At 44.0% G+C, this 24,210-nt stretch overlaps 1 protein-coding gene across 4 annotated transcripts in view; it reads left to right on the top strand.

The window, feature by feature from the left end:
* RGS12 (regulator of G protein signaling 12) overlaps positions 1-24,210 on the top strand; it is a 319,733-nt gene that overhangs the window by 66,914 nt on the left and 228,609 nt on the right. For all 4 annotated transcript variants that reach the window (XM_073610871.1, XM_073610869.1, XM_073610868.1 and 1 more), the window contains exon 3: positions 14,873-14,989. In XM_073610871.1, coding sequence (XP_073466972.1) covers positions 14,873-14,989 — 117 coding nt within the window. The remainder of the gene's footprint in view (positions 1-14,872; positions 14,990-24,210) is intronic.

Genomic DNA, 24,210 nt, shown 5'->3' with positions numbered 1-24,210 from the left:
CGTATCATCTCCAAAATACGTGCCTTTCTAACCATTGAAACCACTCAGCAAACGTATTCACTCCCTTGTTATCTCTCGCCTTGACTATTGTAACTCCCTTCTCATTGGCCTACCTCTCCATAGGCTATCCTCTCTTCAGTCTATCATGAATGCTGCTGTCAGACTCATCCACCTTACCAACTGCTCAGTGTCCGCCACCCCTCTCTGCCAATCCCTCCACTGGCTTCCCATTGCCCAACTAATAAAATTCAAAACAATAACATACAAAACTCTTCCCTGAACTACGTCACCAATCTTGTCTCCAAATATCTCCCAAACTGTCCTTTACGCTCCTCCCAAGACCTCCTGCTCTCTAGCTCCCTTGTCTCCTCCCCCCATGCCCATCTCCAGGACTTCTCTAGAGCCTCTCCCATCCTCTGGAACTCACTCCCCCAATCTGTCCAGCTACCTACTACTCTGTCCACTTTTAGGCGATCCCTGAAAACTCATCTCTTCAGGGAGGCCTATCCTGCCTCCAGCTAACAACCAAATCTACTTTTTCCCATCAGTTCATCCCTTACAGTTAATACTTTTTTGTTTCACCAGCCCCTCCCTATTAGATTGTAAGCTTACAGGAGCAGGGCCCTCCTAACCCTCTTGTTTTGAATTGTTTTGCTGTATTGTCTCCCTTTTTATATTGTTAGGTCCGATCGTGTGAAAGGGGCCTATCGGATCCGCCTGTCCGTTTTTCAGGCGCATCCGATTGGGCCACCCATTGACTTTTATGGGGAGGCAGATGTCAGCGGATATGTGTGGATTGGATACTCACCTGGCATCCGATCAGACAAGATCCGCTGAAAAAGGACGTATGACAATACGTTTGCCATCCGTCCAGCGAGTCAGATTGGATAAAAACGGACAGGCTGTCCGTTTTTCATCGATCTCCCCATAGAGGAGAGGGGGGCTCTAACAGGTCCATCTCAGCACCGTGAGTGAAGACGGACTTGTCATCCGCCTTCTCAGTGGGGATCAACGGAGCGATCCCCACTGAGCAAGCGGAGTCTGTCAAAATGGATCCGCCCCATGTGAAAGGGGCCTAAAGCACTGCGCAAACTGTTGGTGCTATATAAATTCTGTATTATAATGATAATAATAATAGGAGATGATAGTTTTCAGGGAAGAGCATAGGGGTCAGTAGATTAGAGGGCAGAGCACAGGGGTTGATAGTTTTCAGGGAAGAGCATAGGGGTCAGTAGTATGCCCTGCAGGGTCTGCACAGCGGGGATGTAACCTGCCTGTCAGCTGCCCACCATTAACCGGTAGAATGCAACTGATAAGTTGCCAACACCTGGGCTAGATGATACTAGACATCTTTCAGCTTGGACATTAGATGGGCTCTATCTGACTTGGTGCAGCTTGTAATACACACTGTTAGAAGTTCACAGCTTGCAATAAAATCAGAGTAAGCTACTTCAGTACAGGAGAGGTGCCTGTACAACTGTGAAAGACTGAAGATAAGGCTGGAGTTCATCCATATATACCACGGAAAGTGTTTTGTTATATATGTTTCATAAGTGCAAAAAAGAAAAATCCTGTGTACTTTGCACACTTCCTTTGTTATCTCAAAAAGTCTAATTTGCCTTCTCAATTCTTATCTTGGACTACGAAATAATGAGTCACTATATTGTGGAGAGGAAGACAATGGGAGGGATTCAGTAGTTTAGCAAGACAACTGGGCAGTGCTGACACCATTAAGTCCACACTATAGCTATGTGTTATCAGGTCACAGCAAATTATTAGGATTTAAGTGCATTTATGGCAAATCAAATATTTTGTCTGTACTTGCAGGGTATTTAAAGGGATAAAACATGGGGAAATGTGCTGTATTGCCAAGATGTATGAAATATGATTATTTATTTTTTTTTTTTTTAAGGGCCAAGTTTATCTTTGGGAGCATGTTGCACGTCACACCTATATTTAGGGTGTAACATGTAACATGCTCCAGCAGACCGCCCAATCCTCTGCCTGTGACAGGGGGGCAGGGTTCTTCTCCTCGCATCCGCTGTCACAATTTAAAAACGGCCTGCCCTACGCGCAGCTCCACCCACACCCCTGTGTTATCTATTGCGGCAAATGGTTTGTAGTTTTCAGCAGCAGTCATGTGAGGCTCGAGTCCTGAGTCTTCTTTATTGATTACATGAGGATTGGGGGGCTTTTTCTGATGTCCATGAAATTGCTTGTGTGGGCATTTCCTATTGGCTGACCAGTGGTGGGGTCTTCTCACCATCCTTTTATTCTGCAGGTTCTGTGCTCTGAGAAGATGTATGGTTTGGGGGTATCTTGCAAACTTTCAAATAGTGAAAACTAATTAAAAAAAAAAAAAAAAAAAAAAAAAAAAAAGGCCTCATTCACATGGGTGCTGCTGCCCTTACACCATGAATTGGCCATTTGTTTATATGGCTGGAGCTGGCAAGTGCTGCGTGCAGGCAGCCCATGTTATTCTAAGCCAGGGGTAGGCAACCATAAAGGGGTGGAGATCTACTTGAACAAAATTTGAGAAGTCAAAGATCACCCGGCACAGTGTGGTCTCCTCACACTTGATTTAAGCCTCCAATTACCGTACTACCGTCTCGCAATTGCATGCATTGCATGACAATCATGGGTTTAATTCAGGTTGTCAAGTCAACATATCACCTCCTCACCACCTGTCAAACACACTTGGATCGCTTTTCAGAGGAGCAGCAGTGCCTGCTACACTTGTGAAGGAGCCCTAGTTGCATTCAGCAGCGGCACCTTTTGGGGGTCATTTACACATAACGTTAGGGTGGTGGTAAAACCCTGTGGTTGGTTCGCTGATTAACCACCCCCAATCCTTAACCCCTTTAGCTGCTGAGGCAGCAGCCGAAGGTATGCACATGCAGCAGCAGGAATTTAACCCCCTGTTGCTTTTTGTGGGTGCTACCGCCTGCCAATCGCGTCCCATTCAAGTACATGGGGCCACTCTGCAAGCTTTCTGCAACTGCATGCTTCTGCGGTGTCCAAGGGTTTAAAACAGGTGGTGAGAAAGCAACACAATGCTGCCTGCTTTAACCCCTTGTTTTGCTTTACTGCACAAGTTTGCAGGAACCTTGACCTCATTCATTTCAATGGGTCATGCTTGGCAGGTGCTACACTCACCAACCATGACAGGGCGTATAACTCTTGCTGCGGCTTTGACATGTGTACACCCCTGGCCACTGCAGCTAAAGGGGGTGTGGTGGGGGCAGAGGTGGTAAAAACTCTGCTTAACTATGGGGTTTTACCACCCTCCAAACTACAAATATAAATGAACCCTTACTTTTCTGAGCCCCCTATAAGGCTGCGTTCACATTGATGTGCTGCAGTTTACCTGCACCACGGGTGCATCTGCGACCGCCCTGGGTTAGCTGCACTTTGCCATAGACTTCTATTATATCTTGCAGGTGTGGTGCACTTTCTGAAAGCGAACCAAAACTCCCGCATTCAGAAAGTGCACCAAACCCACAGGATATAATAGAAGTCTATGGCTAAGTGCAGCAAAGCTGCAGGTACAGGAGGTCCCCGAGTTACGAACCTCCGAGTTGCAAACGACTCCTACTTACGAACGGGAGGCGGCGTCGGCAGGCACATCAGAAAACATCTGAATACGACGTCGGAAAACAGCGGAAAACGACATCTCTGCCGTTCTGCGCATGCGCTTCCGACTTACGAACAAATCCGACTTAAGAACAAACAGGCAGTCCCTTACCCGTTCGTAACTAGGGGACTTCCTGTACACTGCACTGCACCCGCGGTGTGGGTAAACTGCAGCACATCAGTGTAAAAGCAGCCCTATACTATTATGCCCGGTGTATTGCTTCACACGGACCTGAAGATCTCTTCTTTCCTGCTTCTGGCTACACTTTGGAGATGACTTGCCGGGATAATGGAGTACCGTTGGTATCACTCTGCATGGGAGAGGAACCGGCACTACAGAGGAGACATCGGAGATTTTTTTATTTAAATCTTATTTTTTTGATTATTATCAAATTTATTTTAATAAAGTGCTTTTGGAGTAAAAATCTATCTAAAGATAGTTTTCTATTTAAGATACATTAATAATTTAGTTTTATTCAGCATGAAATTGAGCTTAGTTATGTAGCATGAGGCTATATATTCTGCAATATTTATTTATTTTTGATAAACTCATTCAATGAATCCAAGCTCTGCAAGTTGAGATAACATGCACTGCATTGATGCATACACACAATTTCACAGTAACCATGAAGTAAAAAAAAAAGTTTAGAAATATTCCCTTTATCACGTTGGTTTGCAAATCTAAGTACACTATAAACTGTATGATTGAATCGCTTTTGAATATCGCTGTTTTACTAACCTGACAGCTCATTATTCGAAATAGGAAACCTTCATTTTGTTTGTAAATATTAAAGATTCCACCTACCAGCAACGAGTCAAAATTTTTAAAGAGCAACTGTCATCTCTGTCCCGCAGCGACTCCTCCTCTGACCTGCTGTTGACTCACCGACAGTCCCATTCACTTTAATGGGACGGCTGGTGATGGGGCAGTGACACAACAAGGTGAGGGACGTGGCGGTAGCAGGTGAATGGATGCCCGCTAACAGGCGCTGCCATGATGGAGCTGAAATGACAGGTGCTCTTTAAATGTAAGGACTCATTCTTGCTGGTAATTAGAATCTTTAATATTTGCAAACAAAATGAAGGTTTCCTATTTAAAATAATAAACTGTCAGGTTAGTAAAACAGCGATATCAGAACCGATTCAATCATACAGTTTGTAGTGTACATAGAACTTTATTTTATCTCATGTTACTGTGAAATTGTGTGTATGCACCAATGCAGTGCGTGTTATCTCAGCCTGCAGAGCTTGGATTCATTGAATGAGTTTACCAAAAATGTAAATATTGCAGAATATACAGCCTCCTCATGATGCATAACTAAGCTCCACTTCATGCTGAATAAACATAATTACTGTATTTATTGGCGTATAACACTCACTTCTTCACCATGAAAATTGGGTGCAAATAGCGTGTGCGTGTTATATGCCAATGCTTCAATTTTAGCTGCCTCTGAGGGGACAGGTAGGGGGCGGGACGAGTGCCATCAGATACAGTGAGAATCTCCTGTTTACTTGGCGGCCTCTGTAATAGAAAGTCCTGTCTCCTGGGCCGCCATTGGGCCACTGTTCTGTCTATCATAGGAGATTCTCACTGTATGTAATCTGTCGGCGCTTGTCCTGCCCCCCTCCCTGTCCCCTCTAGGCTGCAGATGGGCATCGATCAGGCTGCACTGATGGCAATGGTGAGGCTGCTGCATTGATGGCAGTGGTGAGGCTGCTGCATTGATGGCAATGGCAAGACTGCTACATTGATGGCAATGGTGAGGCTGCATTGATGTAGACTAATGAGGCTGCATTGATGGCACTTGTGAGGCTGCAGATGGGCATTGATCAGGCTGCATTGATGGCAATGATGAGGCTGCAGATGGGCACTGACCCTTATTTTGCTTCAAAGTTCCTTATTAAAAATTTAAGTTTTTTCCCTGAAACTTCCCTCTTAAAATGAATAAGCGTGTTATACGCCGATAAATACGGTATTAATGTACCTTAAATAGAAAACTATCTTTAGATAGATTTTTACTCCAAAAGCATTTTAATAAAATAAATTTGATAAAAAAAAAAAAAAAAAAAAAGATTTTTAAATTAAAAAAATCTGATTTAAATTAAAAAAAACAAATTATTATTATTATTATTTGTTTTTTAATCATTGATTTTTATCCACCCTGCTATAAAATATTTGAAGAACTTTTGAAGGAATCCACATGTGACCTGAAGGTAGCTTCTGTTTATTGTCAGGAGCTGTGATTGTTACTGAGGCCTGCAGATATCTCACGTAGTCTAGGCACACAGCGCAGAAAATAACACACAATACAGAGAATGTCGCTGTTTGCTTTATTTTTAGACCCGCAGTCTTGTCACATTGTTTCTGTTTGGACTGGAGGCTGGAAACTGCGCTATTGTAAATCTACCATAAATCTTGCAGCGAACAATGCTGGTCAGATGCTTGATTTATTACCGCCTGCTCATAGAATTTCCCATCTACAAATCCGGTTACTGATATTATTAGTTAATATGTAGCCAATGTTGTGATTGTGTTTTATTTGCTGAAAGCATCCTTTTATTGTTTAATTACTAAATGGCTGTGCTTCCTGAGATGTCACTCACTTTGTAGATGGCTATTATTATTGATGAAAGCCTTTTACTTTGCTTTTCTTTATCTTAAAGTCTGCATTTTGTTTTTGTTTTTATATCATAGCAAAGGGCGATATTTACATTTATTGAGACATATCCCTTGTGCTGGTATAAGCTGTCCTAGTTGGAACCCAAAGTCCCCTGGTAACCTCTCCTCCCCCTGTATACCCCGCAGCCACAATCTTACTTTGTTGCGTAGGTTAAGGCAGCTCATACATTCGTTGTTTTTTTTTTCAAACAGTGAGTTGAATAAAAAAAAAATTACCAGATTTTCCCATCCACACATTCCGTTTCAATAATGTTTATTCAAGTTTAGCGGTAGTTTTGCGCACGCAGGGGCTAGCATTGACCGTTATCACAAGGGTTAGCTTACAAAGGCAGCCAAAAAGAGTCAAAGTAAAAATGAAGGAAAAAACGAGAGCTAACACAGCAGTGGAAAAAAAGGCTTGTTTCATAAAGCCGTCAGGGCCGAGGGGTCCTGAGGAGGTTCTCCAAAATAATGGGGCATCCCCTGGGCCCGCCAATACCCATGCAATTGTGCCATATACAGACTAAAAAGGAGAGGCAGATTGGAAATTAGGAGAAAGTTAAGCAGAAACTTGGAGCTAAAGAAAGAGATAATGCGCCCCTGGAAAGTAGGGAGTCAGGAAAGGCTAAAGGAAGCAAAAGGAGGGCCAGGGAGTTAGGGGACGAGAGAAGGGGTAAAGGTAAGGGCTTGGGAGCATTGGGACCATCTGTCATAGGCGGCCCAAGCTGGCTGGGGGGAGAGTAGGAAAAAGACATATGATAGCCATGGTTCCCAAACTTTAAGGAACTTGACATGGGAGTCGTTGCGAATGCTGGGCATATGTTTGTTAAGCATCAACGCGATCATGCGATCTTTCAACCCCTGAAAGGGGACAGATGTTTTTTTTTCCAGGCTTGGGCAATTTTTCTTTTGGCTGACAAAAGTAGGTAGGAAGCTAGCGAGCTTCCGCTGATAGGCAAATAGGCCCGGAATTGGACAATGCAGTATGGCAAACTTGGCTTCTTTTGGTATGGGGAGGTGGAGCAAAGTAAAAAGGAGGCCAAATACATGGGACCAGAAACAAATTAGTCTACATCACCCCGATGGCCAAACCCCTGAAAACTGACAGAATGGCATGGGAATGTGGGTAGGGACCCAGTACCAACAAAGAAAAGCACCTTATATGCCACTTCCAAGATGGCTGTATTGAATGAGCACTTGGCCACAAATGACCAGGCCCCATTTCAGTCTGCCAAGTCTATCTCAGTTGCCGGGTCTCGTTCCCACTGAGCTACATAGGTGAGGGGGGTGGAGGAGAAACTGTTTTTCAGAGAAGCATAGAGATCTGATATGAGGCCCAGGGATCTCGGAGAGTGCTGGCATGTGGGTTCAAATGTAGTTTTTTGGAATGGGTACGTGGAGGTTCTGCGTAGCGAGCCAATGCTAATGTTTGAGGTAGCAGAAGAATTCTGTCTCTGGGATGTCATGGGACTCCTGCAACAAGGCCCACAAGGAGAATGATCTGGTGGCTAGAAAGTGCCTGACATGTGTGAATGAACCCCCTTAGCAACCCACCAGGAGAATGCCTGTGTGTGGTCCAAGCCTGGGGAAAGAGAGGGTTATTGGTAATAAGGAGCAGGGGTCCCCATCTATACATTTGACTATTTTGAATCCTCATGCTGCTAGCATTAGTAAATGGATACGAAAGTATATTATATTTACATGTTTTAAACAGTTTTTTTTACATTTCTTTAGTTGATTCCTGGTTTTGATGTCTAGGCAAATTATGTCATACATCCCAGGAGTCTTCAGGAGGGGAGGAGGGTTTTTTCAGCTAAGCACACCCTGCTGTATGCCAGCCTGAACTAAGGGCAGATAGATTCCAGGAAGTAATTGCTACATGAATCATCTGCCCTTACTCAAGAATGCCATGGCCAGAAATGCTAGGGGGTGTTTTTCTAAGTTGTTTCCCAGCAAAAAAAAAAGAAGCATGGAGACAAGGGTTGGATGGGTGAGTTTGCTTTGAATAATAAAAATGAATGAAATATTTATTTTGGTGCTCAGATATAGTGTAGTTCCAATGTCCTAAGCCATGGAGATGATAGGCGGATATGAACCTTGGATATTGCAAAAATGTGACGCAGTAGTGATCACTCATATGGGTGCCCTGGACTCCCTGGAACTGAAAGGGTATCAAAACTCAGACATCCCAACAAAAACTCATTTCAGGGGGGTGGCAAGCTCATTTTTAGGGAAGTCACACTCCGTGCCGACAACCACCCCCCCCTTCATAATAAAATACTATAATAAAATAATACTTTAAAGATAATTAATAATATAATGCCATAATAAAATAATACTTTAAAAGATAATATTGTGTCGCACTCACCAACAATGCACCCTCACCGTGCCCATTTGTAGCCTCATCAGTGCCAACAATGCAGCCTCACTGTACCCATCTGCAGCCTCACTGTGCCCATCTGTATTCTCATCCGTGCCCATCTGTATCCTCATCCCTGCCCATCTGTATCCTCATCCCTGCCCATCTGTATCCTCATCCGTGCCCATTGGCAGCCTCATCAGTGCCCATCTGCAGCCTCGCCAGTGCCTTGATTACACACAGCGGGTGTCTCCCGCTGTGTCATGCAGCTGCAGTCATAACTGTTCGGCAGCCGTCTACTGTAACAAAGCCCGGCCTCCTTATCCATGATAGACGGTCAACTGAACACTGATACTGGGAAATTGAATCAGTGTTCTGTCTCTCATGGATGAGGAGGCGGCGCTTTGGACGGCCGCCGAACAGTTAAGACTGCAGCTGCATGACACAGTGGGAGACACCTGCTGTTTGTGATTACTCCAGGCTGAGTGGCAGTGCAGGCTCAGCCGGGAGATCGTGCCGCACTCGCGGGTGTCCGTCAAATGCGGAAGTATCCCGCGAGTTGCAGGAGACTTGAGATGTACTCAAAAATTCCTTAATTTTTTTTACCCTCCACTTATTTCAATGTCTATGTAGGTTCTCAGTTGTTTCCGTCATATTTTCTTTTTTATAAACTGAATTATCCTGGCACTAATACCTTGGCTACCTACTTCCTGTTATAAGGTGACAACGCTTCATTAGCAGCTGCCTAAGCAATGGTGGTCTTGTTGCACCAGAAATGTGCAGGCCCTTTACAAGCTTGGCACACCATCCTGCTCATCATACCAGCACTTATTGAGATCCTACAAAGCAGTCTTTCTGCACCACCAAATGCTGTAAGCATGAACAGCACTTCAGGATGTGTATCTGTGGCTTTGTTGCTTAGACAGGTTTTGGAAATAAGGATAGCACTATGAATTTTAAAAATAAAAAAGTATGCATGGCATTTCATTTTAATTTATTTTTTAACTGTAATGTTAATGTTATGTGTGTACCACCCATTTCTCCTATTTGGTTGCTATATGTTCTTCCTATGTGTGTGCTACCTGGTCTTGCCATGTGGGTGTCATGTTGTCCCGCCATGTAAGCGTTACCTGGTCCTGCCAGGCGAGTGCTATCTGTAGTGCTTTGCACTAGAAATGGAAGAAATCCATAGAAAATATTGATGCAGGCACAGATTTCCTTCTTTGCCTAGTTCCATCATTTTCTGTGTGTTGACGTTTTTTTCACCATAGTCCTTTTTTGGTGGTTTGCCAATGTTTTTGACCAGTAAAAAAAAAGCCTGCTCAGATGATGAGCTTGAAACTATGTTTTTCTCTGATATTGTCAGGCAGGCTTGTATGAGAAATCTCTGGCTCAGCATCAGTATACTTTCTTCAAAATCCTGGCAGGTCTGGTAGGACAGTTGCAGAGACACTCCCAGCTTTTAGAGGTCTGTTCCAAGATTTCTTGCTTGGAAAATCCAGCAGTCTTGTGATTGCGGTATGCTCCATGGTGTTTTACATCGACCATCTTTACAGAGCAACATTTTTAACCACTTCATATCCAGGCCAATTCTGACACTTCTCTCCTATATGTAAAAATTAACTTTTTTTTCCTAAGAAAATTACTTAGAACCCCCAAACATTATATGTATTTTTTAGCAGAGGCCCTATATAATAAAATGATGGGTGTTGCAATTTTTTATGTCACACAGCATTTGCACAGCAGTATTTCAAACTCAGTTTTTTTGGAAAAAATACACTTTATTGGATTAAAAAAAAAAAAAAGTACCCCTATTTTTTTGTATAATGTGGATGCTGATGTTACGCTGCGTAAATAGATACCTTACATGTCATGCTTTACAATTGCGTCTGCCTGTGGAATGGCAGCAAACTACATTGCTTAAAATTCTCCAAAGGCGTTGCTTTAAATTCCTTTACAAATTACCAGTTTAGAGTTACACAGAAGGTCTGGTGCTAGAATTATTGCTCTCGCTCTGACGTTTGCGACAATACCTCACATGTGTAGTGCAATCACTGTTTACATATGCGTGTGGGAGTAACGTATGCGTTCACATTTGCACATTTGCACGTAAGCAATAATAATATTATTATTTATTTTATACAAAACTTTTATTTTTTACACTTTATTTTTTTTTTTGATTAACTTTATTGCTATTACAAGGGATGAACAACAACCCTTGTAACAGTATGGGCCATGACAGATCCTCTTTATGAAGAGATCTGGGGTCTATTAGACCCCAAATCTCTCCTCTGGCCTCCAATGCGGTCGATCAGACACTGTTCGAACTGATCTGCTGCTTTACTGACCGCTAACGGCAAGGTAAACAAAGAGGCAGGACCGGAAGTGGCAACATACTCGTTGCTCTTGGTTTCTGGTGTCACAGAGCGAGAGGAACAACATCAGTTCCTCTCTCTCTGTTCTGTGTAGCCATCACCGATCGGACGTTAGAGCCCGGGAAAGTGGTGACGGGAGGGGGGTGGGACCCCCTTCTGCCACCCGCAGAAGTGATTGAGTGGCTAAATAGTCACTATCTGCTACAAAGGGAAATGCTGGGATGATGCTTGTAGGTGCAGGTATCATCCCGATTATAACCACTGAAACCCAAGGATGTCCATGGACGTCCTACGGGCGGCAAGTACTTAAAATGGCCAGATTACATAATCCACATAAACTTTGCTGTCATGTCACCAGGAATATGGAACTTCAGTCAGAGCTTGGAACACCCATCAGGTTTTTACTCCATTGATACCCCCTGTTGGAAAGTTTTACCCAATCTGTCTAGGAAATACATTAATAATTGGCTGGAGTTCTGCTTTAATACCACCTTATTATAGACTGGATTGGCAGGCTTACTGATGGGTACTCTAGGCACTACCAGGACAGAAAATAAAATTAAAATCTCTCCAAACGGGAACCCGAATGATAATATGACAAAATACTGTCGTTTGGATTGGAGATTGGAGGGGCTACAACTACTGTAAAATTGTTATTACCATTTGCGTGTTCTGAATGGAAATTTCACTCGCTATCTGTCAAGGTGGCATGACACTAGAACAGAGATGGAAGTGAAGGAAAATTATAATGGAGAGTCGGCCAACAAGAAAAACCTATATAGGAAAGATTTGCATTTACAATGCATGCCAACATCTTAATGGTGTGACATTATATCCATACTTGGACAAAAAAAAGGAAAGAAAAGAAAAAAACTGAGAGAGGAAAAAAAATTATAAAAAGGGGGAAAAAAAAGCGCCCGACCTCCACCTGCACCCCAGGCTGTGCAGTCATGATGTCAGGCCCTTGGGCAGACCAGGGTATCGTGCCCAACCCATGTTACACTTACGGAGATAGAAAGTCCTGATAAAGCTTCACCAAAGCCTATAGATAAAATGCATCCCCTGCGCTGGCTCAACTTAACACCGCAACGTTGTCCACGTATTCCACCAACTCTAAAGGCCATTTCTTCTCTCCTGGAGGAGAGAAAAAGGCAATTTTTCCTCCCCTGGAGGAGTGAACAAGGCATGAACGGGAAAGGGGATACTAAGCGTTGAAAAACAGAACAATATATTAAAAAATATAGGAGTTGGACAAGTCGTGGACAATCTCCACATGGGAGAGGACCCCTACCCACCTCATAATGGCCTCTCCCTTAGGCAACTCACTCGATGGAGCTACCTCAGTAGCACTGCCACATGGACAGCTATTTGCTCCAGTACTTAGAACAGTTGAGGCACCAGAGTCATGAGAGTGTGGATAGCGGCTGCCTGCCTCCCCCCACCCCCAGGACCCCCATGCACCCCACAATCCACTCATACCTCCTCCAGGGAACCTTCATCTCTCTAAGCGGCTCATAGGATCAACCAGCCTGATCATATTGGCCGGGGAACATGACCTGCATATACTGAGACGTAATCTTGAAATGAATCCCTCATGCCCAGATTTTCATAAAAGGGGACTTGTGGGCAATGTGAATAAGCTCTTCCATTTTTCCTAACCGTTGGTGGGTTAGTATTCCTCCAACAGACAGGAATGCACATCCTAGCCACTGTGATCATATGTACAGTCAGATTTCACGCGCCAAGTGGCTGGAGTAAAGAGGAAAGGATCTTGTTGGGACGTGAAGTCCAGAGAGGACCCAGTCCACTAGCTTATCCTTAATGACGACTCCTATTCGCATGCTCCTGCATGTGAACAAATGATGACTTTTTAGGCCTCATTCACAAAAGGTGGTGTGTGGTCCTGACACAGACAACTTTGACATTTGGCTGTGTCCTTGCAGCTGCTGTGTCTGCATTCACTTTCATAGCCTGCCTGCATGCAGCTCTGTGTTTTTGTTTTCTCTGGAGATCAACTTTTAAGTTCCCATGTTGAAAACTATAAATTAAAGTGGAACTTTAGTCAGAAAATAAGGTTCTGCTAGATCACTTCAGGCTGGCCCCTTTTAAAAATATGTGTCTATACTGTTTAAAATCCAGTAATACATGTATACTGTCTCACTCTGCTCTGCACATGCTCAGTTGCTCTCCATTTTTAGGCATTGCTGAGTTTGTAGAGGCCGATCTGCTGAAAGCCTTAAAGTGGAATTAAACCCTCCTATCCTATAAAGCGAAGGAAGCTGCTTCTGTTTGATCTGCAACTGCCATGGTGCTGCACATGTGGTCAGTTATGAAACCAGACATTTGATGGTTTGACAGTTTGGTTGAGGACAAAAGGCAAATGTGACAGTTAGCAATCCTGGCATTCCAGGAATGTAACTATTTTACAGGGTCTGTAAACCCTCCTTTTTTAAATTTTTTTTTTTCTATATCTATATATAAAAATAACAAAAATGCCTATACTTACCTGCTCTGCGCAATCGTTTTGCACAGAGCAGCCCCGATTCTCCTCATTCTGGGGTACCCCGCCGGTGCTCCAGCCCCCCCCCCTCTTCATCGAGTGCCCCCACGGAAAGCCGCTTTCCATGGGGGCACCTGTGCGGGACTCACTCCCGAGTCCCGCTGCTGCGCCATTGACACAGACAGCGGCACTCAGCCCGCTCCCGTGTCACTGGATTTGATTGACAGCAGCTGTAGCCAGTGGCTGCTGCTGCTATCAATCTGTCCAATGAGGAGAGAGACAGCGGCTGGATCTGCTGCACTCATGCACATTACTGGATTGGATCAGGCTCAGGTAAGAAAGAGGAGGGCTCTGGGGGGAGCTGCAGCATAGGTTTTTCACTTTAATGCATAGAACCACTTTAAATCGATTTAGGTTTAGTTCTGCTTTATGATTTACTGCTGTTCAGGGGCTCTGGGCTTCAGCAAAATGGCAGCCTCCAGCAAGAAGAAACAGGAGCAATGCTGGAGGCAATTTACAGCACACATGAATTTTGAAATTACAGCACACATTCATTTTGAAATCATTATTATTAATGTGGAATGTATGTTCCCTGCTAAACAACATTTTTTTTTTTATCAAGTTGTTATGGCTAAAGTTCCCTTTTAATTTAATTAAAAAAAAAAAAAGTAAAAACATAAATGAAGCATAATAAGCATAATAACAAGATACACGCATATTACAAAGAAATCCCTTCTCTCCAACAAATAATTCACAGTACTCCTTGTAATAATAGGAGGGAAGGGACATTATTGAACTTTCAGGAAATCTGGAAGAGTGGGCTGTAGATTTTTTCCTGCAGTGCCACCTGCTGGTAGATGTGAGTATTCCATTTGTAAATATAAGTGAACCCTGGAGTCCCATTATTTCTATGTGGACAAATTTCAGCTTTCTGAGCGGCGAGAATCCCGTCGTTGTTTTCTATAGCCAAGAGAGCTGTGGACAACAGCATGTTATTACCCAGAAGGGTCAGAGTCATCTGTCTCAGGTTTGTTTTTAGTGGATGTAATTTCAGAAGAAACGATAAAACTTTCTGTGAAGAAAAATGTTATTGTTTATTAAGGTCTAAAACTGTCATCTTTGAATCATAGCCGCTGTGCACAGTGCCTCCTCCTATAGCTGAGCACGTCGTAATCTTTTCGTTCATTCCATGGGCCATGTGTTGTTAAAAATTTGCTGTGCCTAAAGCAAAATTGGAAGAATAGCTAAATTGTTGGCCGATCCTTTTTAATCGAAACATTCAGATCTTTAAGAATCTGTTGCATCCATAGAATAATTGTATAATAATAAAATTGCTCTTTTTGCAGAGTTCAAAGTTTGGCCACACAAGCGGGCTGGTCCAAGGGACGCAACGCTCTTCAGGTCGGAGGTCTCTTGGAAGATCAAAAAGATTCAGTGTCACGCGATCGCTTGATAACTTGGAGGTAAGGTGACTTGTGTGGGAATTCTTACTATTATATGTTTTGTTAAGAATATAGTCTGTTACTATATGGAGTATATATGATGTACATCATGAATGACGTTATCATTAGCAGAGGTATGCAACCAAAGTTTGGTAGTAAGACCTGGAATTAGGACAACACAATGGGGTTGATTTACTAAAACCGGAGAGTGCAAAATCTGGTGCAGCTGTTTATGGTAGCCAATCAGCTGCTAACTTCAGCTTGTTCAATTAAGATTTGATAAATAGATCACCTGGAAGCTGATTGGTTTCTATGCAGAGCTGCACACGATTTTGCACTCTCCAGTTTTAGTGAATCAACCCCAATTATCTTCCAGGTACTCCCAACATGCCAAGAATTACAGTATTTTGAGAGCAATATCTGAGGTGGATAAGTACCGTAGTTCAGGGGAATAAGGGAGTAGAGTCGAGTCTTGTTCTTTTTTGTGTAATAAATGTGCAGACATCCATATGTGTTAATAGCTTCCTGTCTGGTACTACAGGCCAATCAGCAGGCAGATAAACTGTTTCTCGGCTTAAGGATGAGCGACACTCAAGGTACTAGTTAAGGGGGGGCAAAACAAGTCCTGGATGGCCGCACACCAATAAGGCACTTTTATTGAAGATAAAAATTCAAATACAGTCAGTTCATGTTGCAAAGGCCTGGAATAATAACTGACGCGTTTCACACCGTAATTTGGTGCTTAATCATAGCTAGCCACTAGTTAAGGGGGAAGGGACCCAGCTCCTGGATCTGGGAAGGAAAAGGGGGAGAGAACAAAGGAATGGAAGAAGATACACTATATTGTTAAAAGTATTGGAACGCCTGCCTTTACACACACATGGACTTTAATGGCATCCCAGTCTAATGCCCCGTACACACGGTCGGATTTTCCGATGGAAAATGTCCGATCGGAGCGTGTTGTCGGAAATTCCGACCGTGTGTGGGCTCCATCGGACATTTTCCATCGGATTTTCCGACACACAAAGTTGGAGAGCAGGAGATAAAATTTTCCGACAACAAAATCCGTTGTCGGAAATTCCGATCGTGTGTACACAAATCCGACGGACAAAGTGCCACGCATGCTCAGAATAAATAAAGAGATGAAAGCTATTGTCACTGCCCCGTTTATAGTCCCGACGTACGTGTTTTACATCACTGCGTTCAGAACGATCGGATTTTCCGACAACTTTGTGTGACCGTGTGTATGCAAGACAAGTTTGAGCCAACATCCATCGGAAAAAATCCTAGGATTTTGTTGTTGGAATGTCCGAACAAAGTCCGACCGTGTGTATGCCCTATTAGTCCGCATGGTTCAATATTGAGTTGGCCCACCCTTTACAGCTATAACAGCTTAAAATCTTCTGGGAAGGCTGTCCACAAGGTTTAGGAGTGTGTCTATGGGAATGTTTGACCATTCTTCCAGAAGTGCATTTGTAAGGTCAGGCACTGTCCTGCTCTAATTCATCCCAAAGGTGTTCTATCGGGTTGAGGTCAGGACTCTGTGCAGGCCAGTCAAGTTCCTCCACACCAAACTCGCTCATCCATGTCTTTATAGACCTTGCTTTATGCACATGTCCAAATCATTTGGTGGAGTGGGGATTATGGTGTAGGGTTGTTTTTCAGGGGTCAGGCTTGGCCCCTTAGTTCTAGTGAAGGGAACTCTTAAGGCGTCAGTGTTTTGGAGAATTTCACGCTCCCAACTTTGTGGGAACAGTTTGGGGATGGCCCCTTCCTGTTCCAACATGACTGCGAGCCAGTGCATAAAGCAAGGTCCATAAAGACATGGATGAGCGAGTTTGGGGTGGAGGAACATTACTGGCCTCCACAGAGTCCTGACCTCAACCCGATAGAACACCTTTGGGATGAATTAGAGCGGAGACTGCAAGCCAGGCCTTCTCGTCCAACATCAGTGCCTGACCTCACAAAAGTGCTTTGGGAAGAATGGTCAAACATTCCCATAGACACACTCCTAAACCTTGTGGACAGCCTTCCCAGAAGAGTTGAAGCTGTTGTAGCTGCAAAGGGTGGGCCAACTCAATATTGAACCCTACAGACTAAGACTGGGATGCCATTAAAGGTCATGTGCGTATAAAGGCAGGTGTCCCAATACTTTTGACAGTATAGTGTATGTAGGAATGGAAAGATCTGATGACTGCGACAGTCTTCTCTTTTTCACCCTAGGTCGGGTGCCTAGGAAGGGACACTCCGCCACTTGCTGTTAGTGCGTTTTCAGGAAATTGGAATACTGTCATTTTGCCCACAGCGCTATCAGCAATGCAAAACGCACACAATGTTTTTTACATCTCTGGCACCAAAATTCTACGTTCTGGGAGATGTAACCTATCAAAGCCTTTATTTCTAAGTAGATAGTTTTTATATGACGTGGGGCCCATTTTAAAACAGAGGGACTACAGGACGATGGGGACATTTCAGTGTTGCCAATATAATAGGTCCCATCTTCTGGCTGAGGTCAGTGTTCCAGGGAATCTCCTGTGGAAGATCTGCTTGTACATTTTGCTGGTGTCTAGTTTTCTGTGTTTTATGTTCGCAGCACTTATTGTATAAAATTGCCCTGAGCTTGATATGCGATCTAACCCACAGGAATCCTAAATAAAGCTTCTGCTTAATGTTAGGATGGAGAATAGAAAGAAACATGGACAGTGTAGCTGGCCTGGCTCACAATCAGTTGAGGGTTCCATGGCTAGGCTCTGTGGTTTTACTTGGCATGGATGGTGCATTTCCACATTTTTGTCCAATAGATGTAAGCTGCTTTCTGAGGACACACCCGGCACTTCCTAATCACAGGACGCACAATGGTAGCATAGTGATCTCCTACTCCCTGTCTTCACAACTCTGCCCGATTCTGTCTTTCTAACTGCAGGAACCAGAGTGTGTCCAGCTCAGAATAATCCTGGTCTTCGGTATGGGAGGCTAGTGGTCTTACTTCTAGATCAGCATCTGACATGAGAAATAGACCCTTACTGCTTGTTACAGCCAATTCTGTATAACACACTGCACAATGGTGACACTGCGACACACTGCGCAATGGTGACACTGCGACACACTGCGCAATGGTGACACTGCGACACACTGCACAATGGTGACACTGCGACACACTGCACAATGGTGACACTGCGACACACTGCGCAATGGTGACACTGCGACACACTGCACAATGGTGACACTGCGACACACTGCGCAATGGTGACACTGCGACACACTGCGCAATGGTGACACTGCGACACACTGCACAATGGTGACACTGCGACACACTGCGCAATGGTGACACTGCGACACACTGCACAATGGTGACACTGCGACACACTGCGCAATGGTGACACTGCGACACACTGCGCAATGGTGACACTGCGACACACTGCACAATGGTGACACTGCGACACACTGCACAATGGTGACACTGCGACACACTGCGCAATGGTGACAGTATGACACACTGCGCAATGGTGACAGTATGACACACTGCGCAATGGTGACAGTATGACACACTGCGCAATGGTGACACACCACGACACACTGGTGACACTACGACAGACTGGTGAGACTACGACACACTGCACAGTGATGACACTACGGCACACTGGTGACACTACGACACACTGCACAATGGTGACACTACGACACACTGCACAATGGTGACACTCTGATACACTGTACAATGGTGACACTGCGACACACTGTACAATGGTGACACTGCGACACACTGTACAATGGTGACACTGCGACACAGTGCACAATGGTGACACTATGACACAATGCACAGTGGTGACGCTGCGACACACTGCACAATGGTGACGCTGCGACACACTGCACAATGGTGACGCTGCGACACACTGCACAATGGTGACGCTGCGACACACTGCACAATGGTGACGCTGCGACACACTGCACAATGGTGACGCTGCGACACACTGCACAATGGTGACGCTGCGACACACTGCACAATGGTGACACTGCGACACACTGCACAATGGTGACACTACGGCACACTGGTGACACTACGACACACTGCTCAATGGTGACACTATGACACACTGCACAGTGGTGACACTGCGACACACTGCACAATGGTGACACTGCGACACGCTGCACAATGGTGACACTGCGACACGCTGCACAATGGTGACACTGCGACACGCTGCACAATGGTGACACTGCGACACGCTGCACAATGGTGACACTGCGACACGCTGCACAATGGTGACACTGCGACACGCTGCACAATGGTGACACTGCGACACGCTGCACAATGGTGACACTGCGACACGCTGCACAATGGTGACACTGCGACACGCTGCACAATGGTGACACTGCGACACGCTGCACAATGGTGACACTGCGACACACTGCACAATGGTGACACTACAGCACACTGGTGACACTACGACACACTGCACAATAGTGACACCACAACACACTGCACAATGGTAACAGGAGAATCTGTTTTCTCTGCGGCCTCTTGAATACAAAGTCCCGCCTCCAATGATGGACAGAACAGTCGTCCAATGGCAGCGCAGGAGAGGGACTTCCTATTACAGAGGCCGCCGTGCAAACAGGAAATTCACCTGTATGTACGGTACTCGTCCTGCCTCCTCCCTGTCCCCTCCAAGGCAGCCAGCATGTATATCTTTTGTGGCCCCTGGTGCTTGGGGATTCATTGGGGGCCACAAAAGGTATACATGTCCAAAATATCAGACGGGCCTTTCGAAACCAGTCCGTGGGCTGCAATTGGCCCATGGGCTGGACTTTGCATATGCCTGTTGTAGGTGGAGGCAGGGTAGGCTTCTCAGAATAGAAAAGTTTTCAGGGATCACCTAAAAGTAGATAGATTTGGAGATAGTCTGACAGATTGGAGTAGGGTATTCCAGAAGATGGGAGAGAAGTCCTGGAGTCAAATATGGGAGGAAGTGTTGAGGGAGCTAGAGAGCAGGAGGTCTTGGGAGGAACGAAGAGGACGATTAGGTTGCTATGTTAAGACTAGGCTAGTGATGTAGCTGGGGGCAGAGTTGTGGTTTGTACTTATTGTACTAACTTATTGTTAGTATTTTGAATTGAATTTGTTGGCGAGTGGCAGCCAATGGCCGGATTGGCAGAGAGGGGTAGCAGACACTGAGCGGTTTGTAAGGTGGATGAGTCTGGCAGCAGCATTCATGATGGACTGAAAGGGGGATAGTCTATTTAAAGGTAAGCCAATGAGGAGGGAGTTGCAGTAGTTAAGGTGAGAGATAACCAGGGAGTGAATCGGGAGCTTTGTGGTTTCATTGGTTAGGAAGGGACGTAGTTTGGAGATGTTGCAGAGGTTGAGGCGGCAAGATTTGGAAAGGGATTGGCTGTGGGGCCGAAAGGAGAGTTCAGAGTCCAGGATAACACATTGCACCCTGACATGTGGGGATGGGTGGATGGTTGTGCCATTGCTCTTGACAGAGAAGTCAGGGGAAGAGGTACATGGGGGAGGAAATATTATAAGCTTGGTTTTGGACAAGTTGAGTTTGAGGAAGTGGTGTGACATCCAGACATATCACCCTGAACACCCCATCCCCACCGTGAAACATGGTGGTGGCAGCATCATGCTGTGGGGATGCTTTTCTTCAGCAGGGACAGGGAAGCTGGTCAGGGTTGATGAGAAGATGGATGGAGCCAAATACAGGGCAAGAAGAAAACTTAAAATAAAACCTGCTAGTCTGCAAAAGACTTGAGACTGGGATGGAGGTTCGCCTTCCAGCAGGACGATGACCCTAAACATACAGCCAGAGCTACAGTGGAATGGTTTAGAATGGCCCAGTCAAAGTCCAGACCTAAATCCAATTGAAAATCTGTGGCAAGACTTGAAAATTGCTGTTCACGGACGCTCTCCATCCAATCTGACAGAACTTGAACTATTTTGCAAAGAAGAATGGGCAAAAATTTCACTTTCTAGATGTGCAAAACTGGTAGAGACATCCCCAAAAAAGACTTGCAGCTGTAATTGCAGTGAAAGGTGGTTCTACAAAGTATTGACTCAGGGGGGCTGAATACAAATGTACCCCACACTTTTCACATATTTATTTGTAAAAAAATTTTGAAAATCATTTATCATTTTCCTTCCACTTCACAATTATGTGCCACTTTGTGTTGGTCTATCACATAATATCCAAAAAAAATACATTTACGTTTAGGTTGGAACATGACAAAATGTGCGAAGTTTCAAGCCACTCTTCACTAGATGAAGAGTGGCGCTATCCCCTGTCAGTGGGATATAGGTGAGTGTCCACACCAAAACCAATCCTAGATCCCTATAACAGAGAGCGGATTTATGAATAGTGAAAAAACAATTGTCACACCTAACATCAATAACTTAATGTGATAGTGACTACTACAAAAATGATAAAAATCCTAATGTGACATTCCTAAAACATCAAATGACAAATTATTACAAGTGCCACCCGTGAATGGTGAAAAACAATATTGTGATGACAGCAATATATAATAAAATCAAAGAAATTCCACAAATCATGTACAAAGTGTGTGTACAATATATGATAAACCTTAAGAGGAAAAGGAAAACAATCCAATAATATAAGAAAATCTTAGAGTCCACTTCTATTAATAAATGATAAAGATCAATAAATAAAATAGTGGAAAAAAGTTGCAAAAAGTTCAAAAGGTGCCAGTGTCTTCAGTCTGCAACTGCTGTGATTCTGTGTACACCACCACTCAGTGCCGTGATTCCACTCCCTAGTGAATTGCTCACTCACCAGCTGTTAAGGCCTCCCACTCTCGTGTTTGGCCGGCAAAAGACCTTAACCCACTAACATGGGGGTTATCATGCAGCCACCGATATCCGCTGTTGAGTGTACCATACACTTTTCTTTTTAGAATATAACTCCACATAAAAAAGGAAAAAAATGCTCCAAATAGCGTGATATCGTTTAAAATATTTAATCAGAAACTTAAAACCATACATATGCACTCACATGGTAGCTAAAAACAACTCAGCACTTCACAGCAAATTGGAACTGTATCACAGCAAAAACGAACCACAGCACGCAGTAACATTAACAGGGACGGCCACAGCAGACCCAGGGAGTGTGGACGCCGGCGATCGTCTCACCCGTTCACCGTTCGTACTCTCAGCTGGTCCCCGCTCCGTCTCTCGTCAGATCTCACTCTGTCAGACTCCTACGATTGCCGCGTAGCCACGCCCCTTTAGTTGTATAACAACTAACTAGATTGCCATTGGGCACTGTGCATCAAAGACCTTTCCAAAAAACCATTGCCCATTGATGACGTGAAGATCTTATGATTAGTGACATTAGTTACGTTATAACTGTAACTTTTATTCTTTGCAGACTCATATTACATCAACTTACAGTAGGTGATATTTGTAAATGGAATGGGCTCAGGGCATGTTGAGCTGACCTTGTATTTTACAGCAAAGTCAGCTTTAAACCTCAACTTTGAGTTCAAAGACTTTCATAAAAAAACAGCTTCTTCAATATCCACAAATATAAAATGATTTTGTGTGCACCAAGTGCTTTTGCAAACCCAGATATTACCTTGCAGAGTAGCAGTGACCTCATATCATAGCCTTTGTAGAGTTGTGGGAGTGACCCAGCGGGCTCCACTCACTACAGGCCTCCTACTGAAAACTACAGGAGGGGGCGGAGACAAGACCAATCACCCTGCACTAGGAGAGAGAGCAGCAGTGTCCGGTCTGTATTACAGGAAGCTCTGCACAGAGGTAAAGTTTCACATTAGATTACTGCTCAGATCTGGAAGAAATACACAAAGCACACCAAGATTCAAACAAGAACACTCATGATGAATAGATTTAGTCTTATTTCTATTTAAAATGTTCCTTTGAATGGAGCTGTCAGTTCAGTCTGCACTCAGAAATGGCAGTGGATGCCAGTTGTGCGATGTCTGAATGCAGGTCGTGTTGGCAGAGGGCTCCGATGGATTGTGCCCAGGGCTTAGAACTTAAAAGAAATCTAATTTACTCGATTTTTTTCAGTAGAAAGTGTCTTGAAATCTGCCAGTAGTGTAATTGTTGGGCCTCTGTGGAGAAATTGAATGTGGTTTTGCAGGGCAGGAGTTACAAGCTTTGAAGCCAGTAATGAGCACGTGAGCAGACTGGAGGTCTACAGACAGGCTTTCCTCTGTGCAGGAGGCAGTAAAAGCAGACATGCAGAACAGAGCGCAGCTGGATCCCCTGACCTCGTGCCCAAGATGTGGCCGCTGTGTCAGGTTTGGGCACCGTAACACAGCCACCATTGTCCTCCACTAAAAGAAAACTAATTAGCTTTCCCTTTCGTTCTTCAGCCCACACCGCAGACTTGCCTCGGCCTACTTTCTAGCAATGACCTTGATTTGTATAACTGGGCTCATTTAAAAGCCATTTTTACAATGATGTAAATTCTAAACTATAAACCACGACCGTATGTCATCCCGATTTAATGTGTTCATCTAAGAAAAAACGATTTTTCTACTAGCAGAAAATTGCTGAAATTGAATTATAAGTGTCGGATTATTTTGACTGCTCAGGGCTTTCTGTGATTTCAGAACTATTACTAAAATATATTGAATTGAAGAAAAAAAAAGAGTGTATGTGTTGGGGAAAATGAATCTTGTTTATCCAACATTCCTGTCCTCCTTAACCACTTACCCCCTTCCTGAACGGGCCCTTTTTTTTTTATATGGCACTGCGTCGCTTTAACTGACAATTGCGCAGTCGTGTGACGTTGCACCCAAACAAAATTTACGTCCTTTTTTTTCCCCACAAATAAAGCTTTCTTTTGGTGGTATTTGATCACCTCTGCGGTTTTTATTTTTAGTGCCATAAACAAAAAAGGAGCGACAATTTTGAAAAAAAGCTATATTTTTTACTTTTTGCTATAATAAATATCCCCAGAAAATATATAAAAAAAACCCAAATTTCTTCCACAGTTTAGGCCGATATGTATTCTTCTACATATTTTTGGTAAAAAAAATCGCAATAAGCGTATATTGATTGGTTTGCGCAAAAGTTATTGCATCTACAAAATAGGGGATAGATTTATTTTTGGCTCTACTAGCGTCTGCCAGTACAAGTGAAGAAAAAGCCGATAAACGGCTCTTCCTATTTACACTGTAATCAGCTGTAATTGGACACAGCTGATCACATGGTAAAAAGCATACGTCAGAGGCTCTTTACCATGATCAAC

The sequence above is a fragment of the Aquarana catesbeiana genome, linkage group LG01 (assembly GCF_042186555.1).
Source record: "Aquarana catesbeiana isolate 2022-GZ linkage group LG01, ASM4218655v1, whole genome shotgun sequence".
NCBI classification, from domain to species: domain Eukaryota; kingdom Metazoa; phylum Chordata; class Amphibia; order Anura; family Ranidae; genus Aquarana; species Aquarana catesbeiana.
Note: the sequence above shows the minus strand (reverse complement) of the source record. Positions and strands in the feature narration are given on the sequence as shown.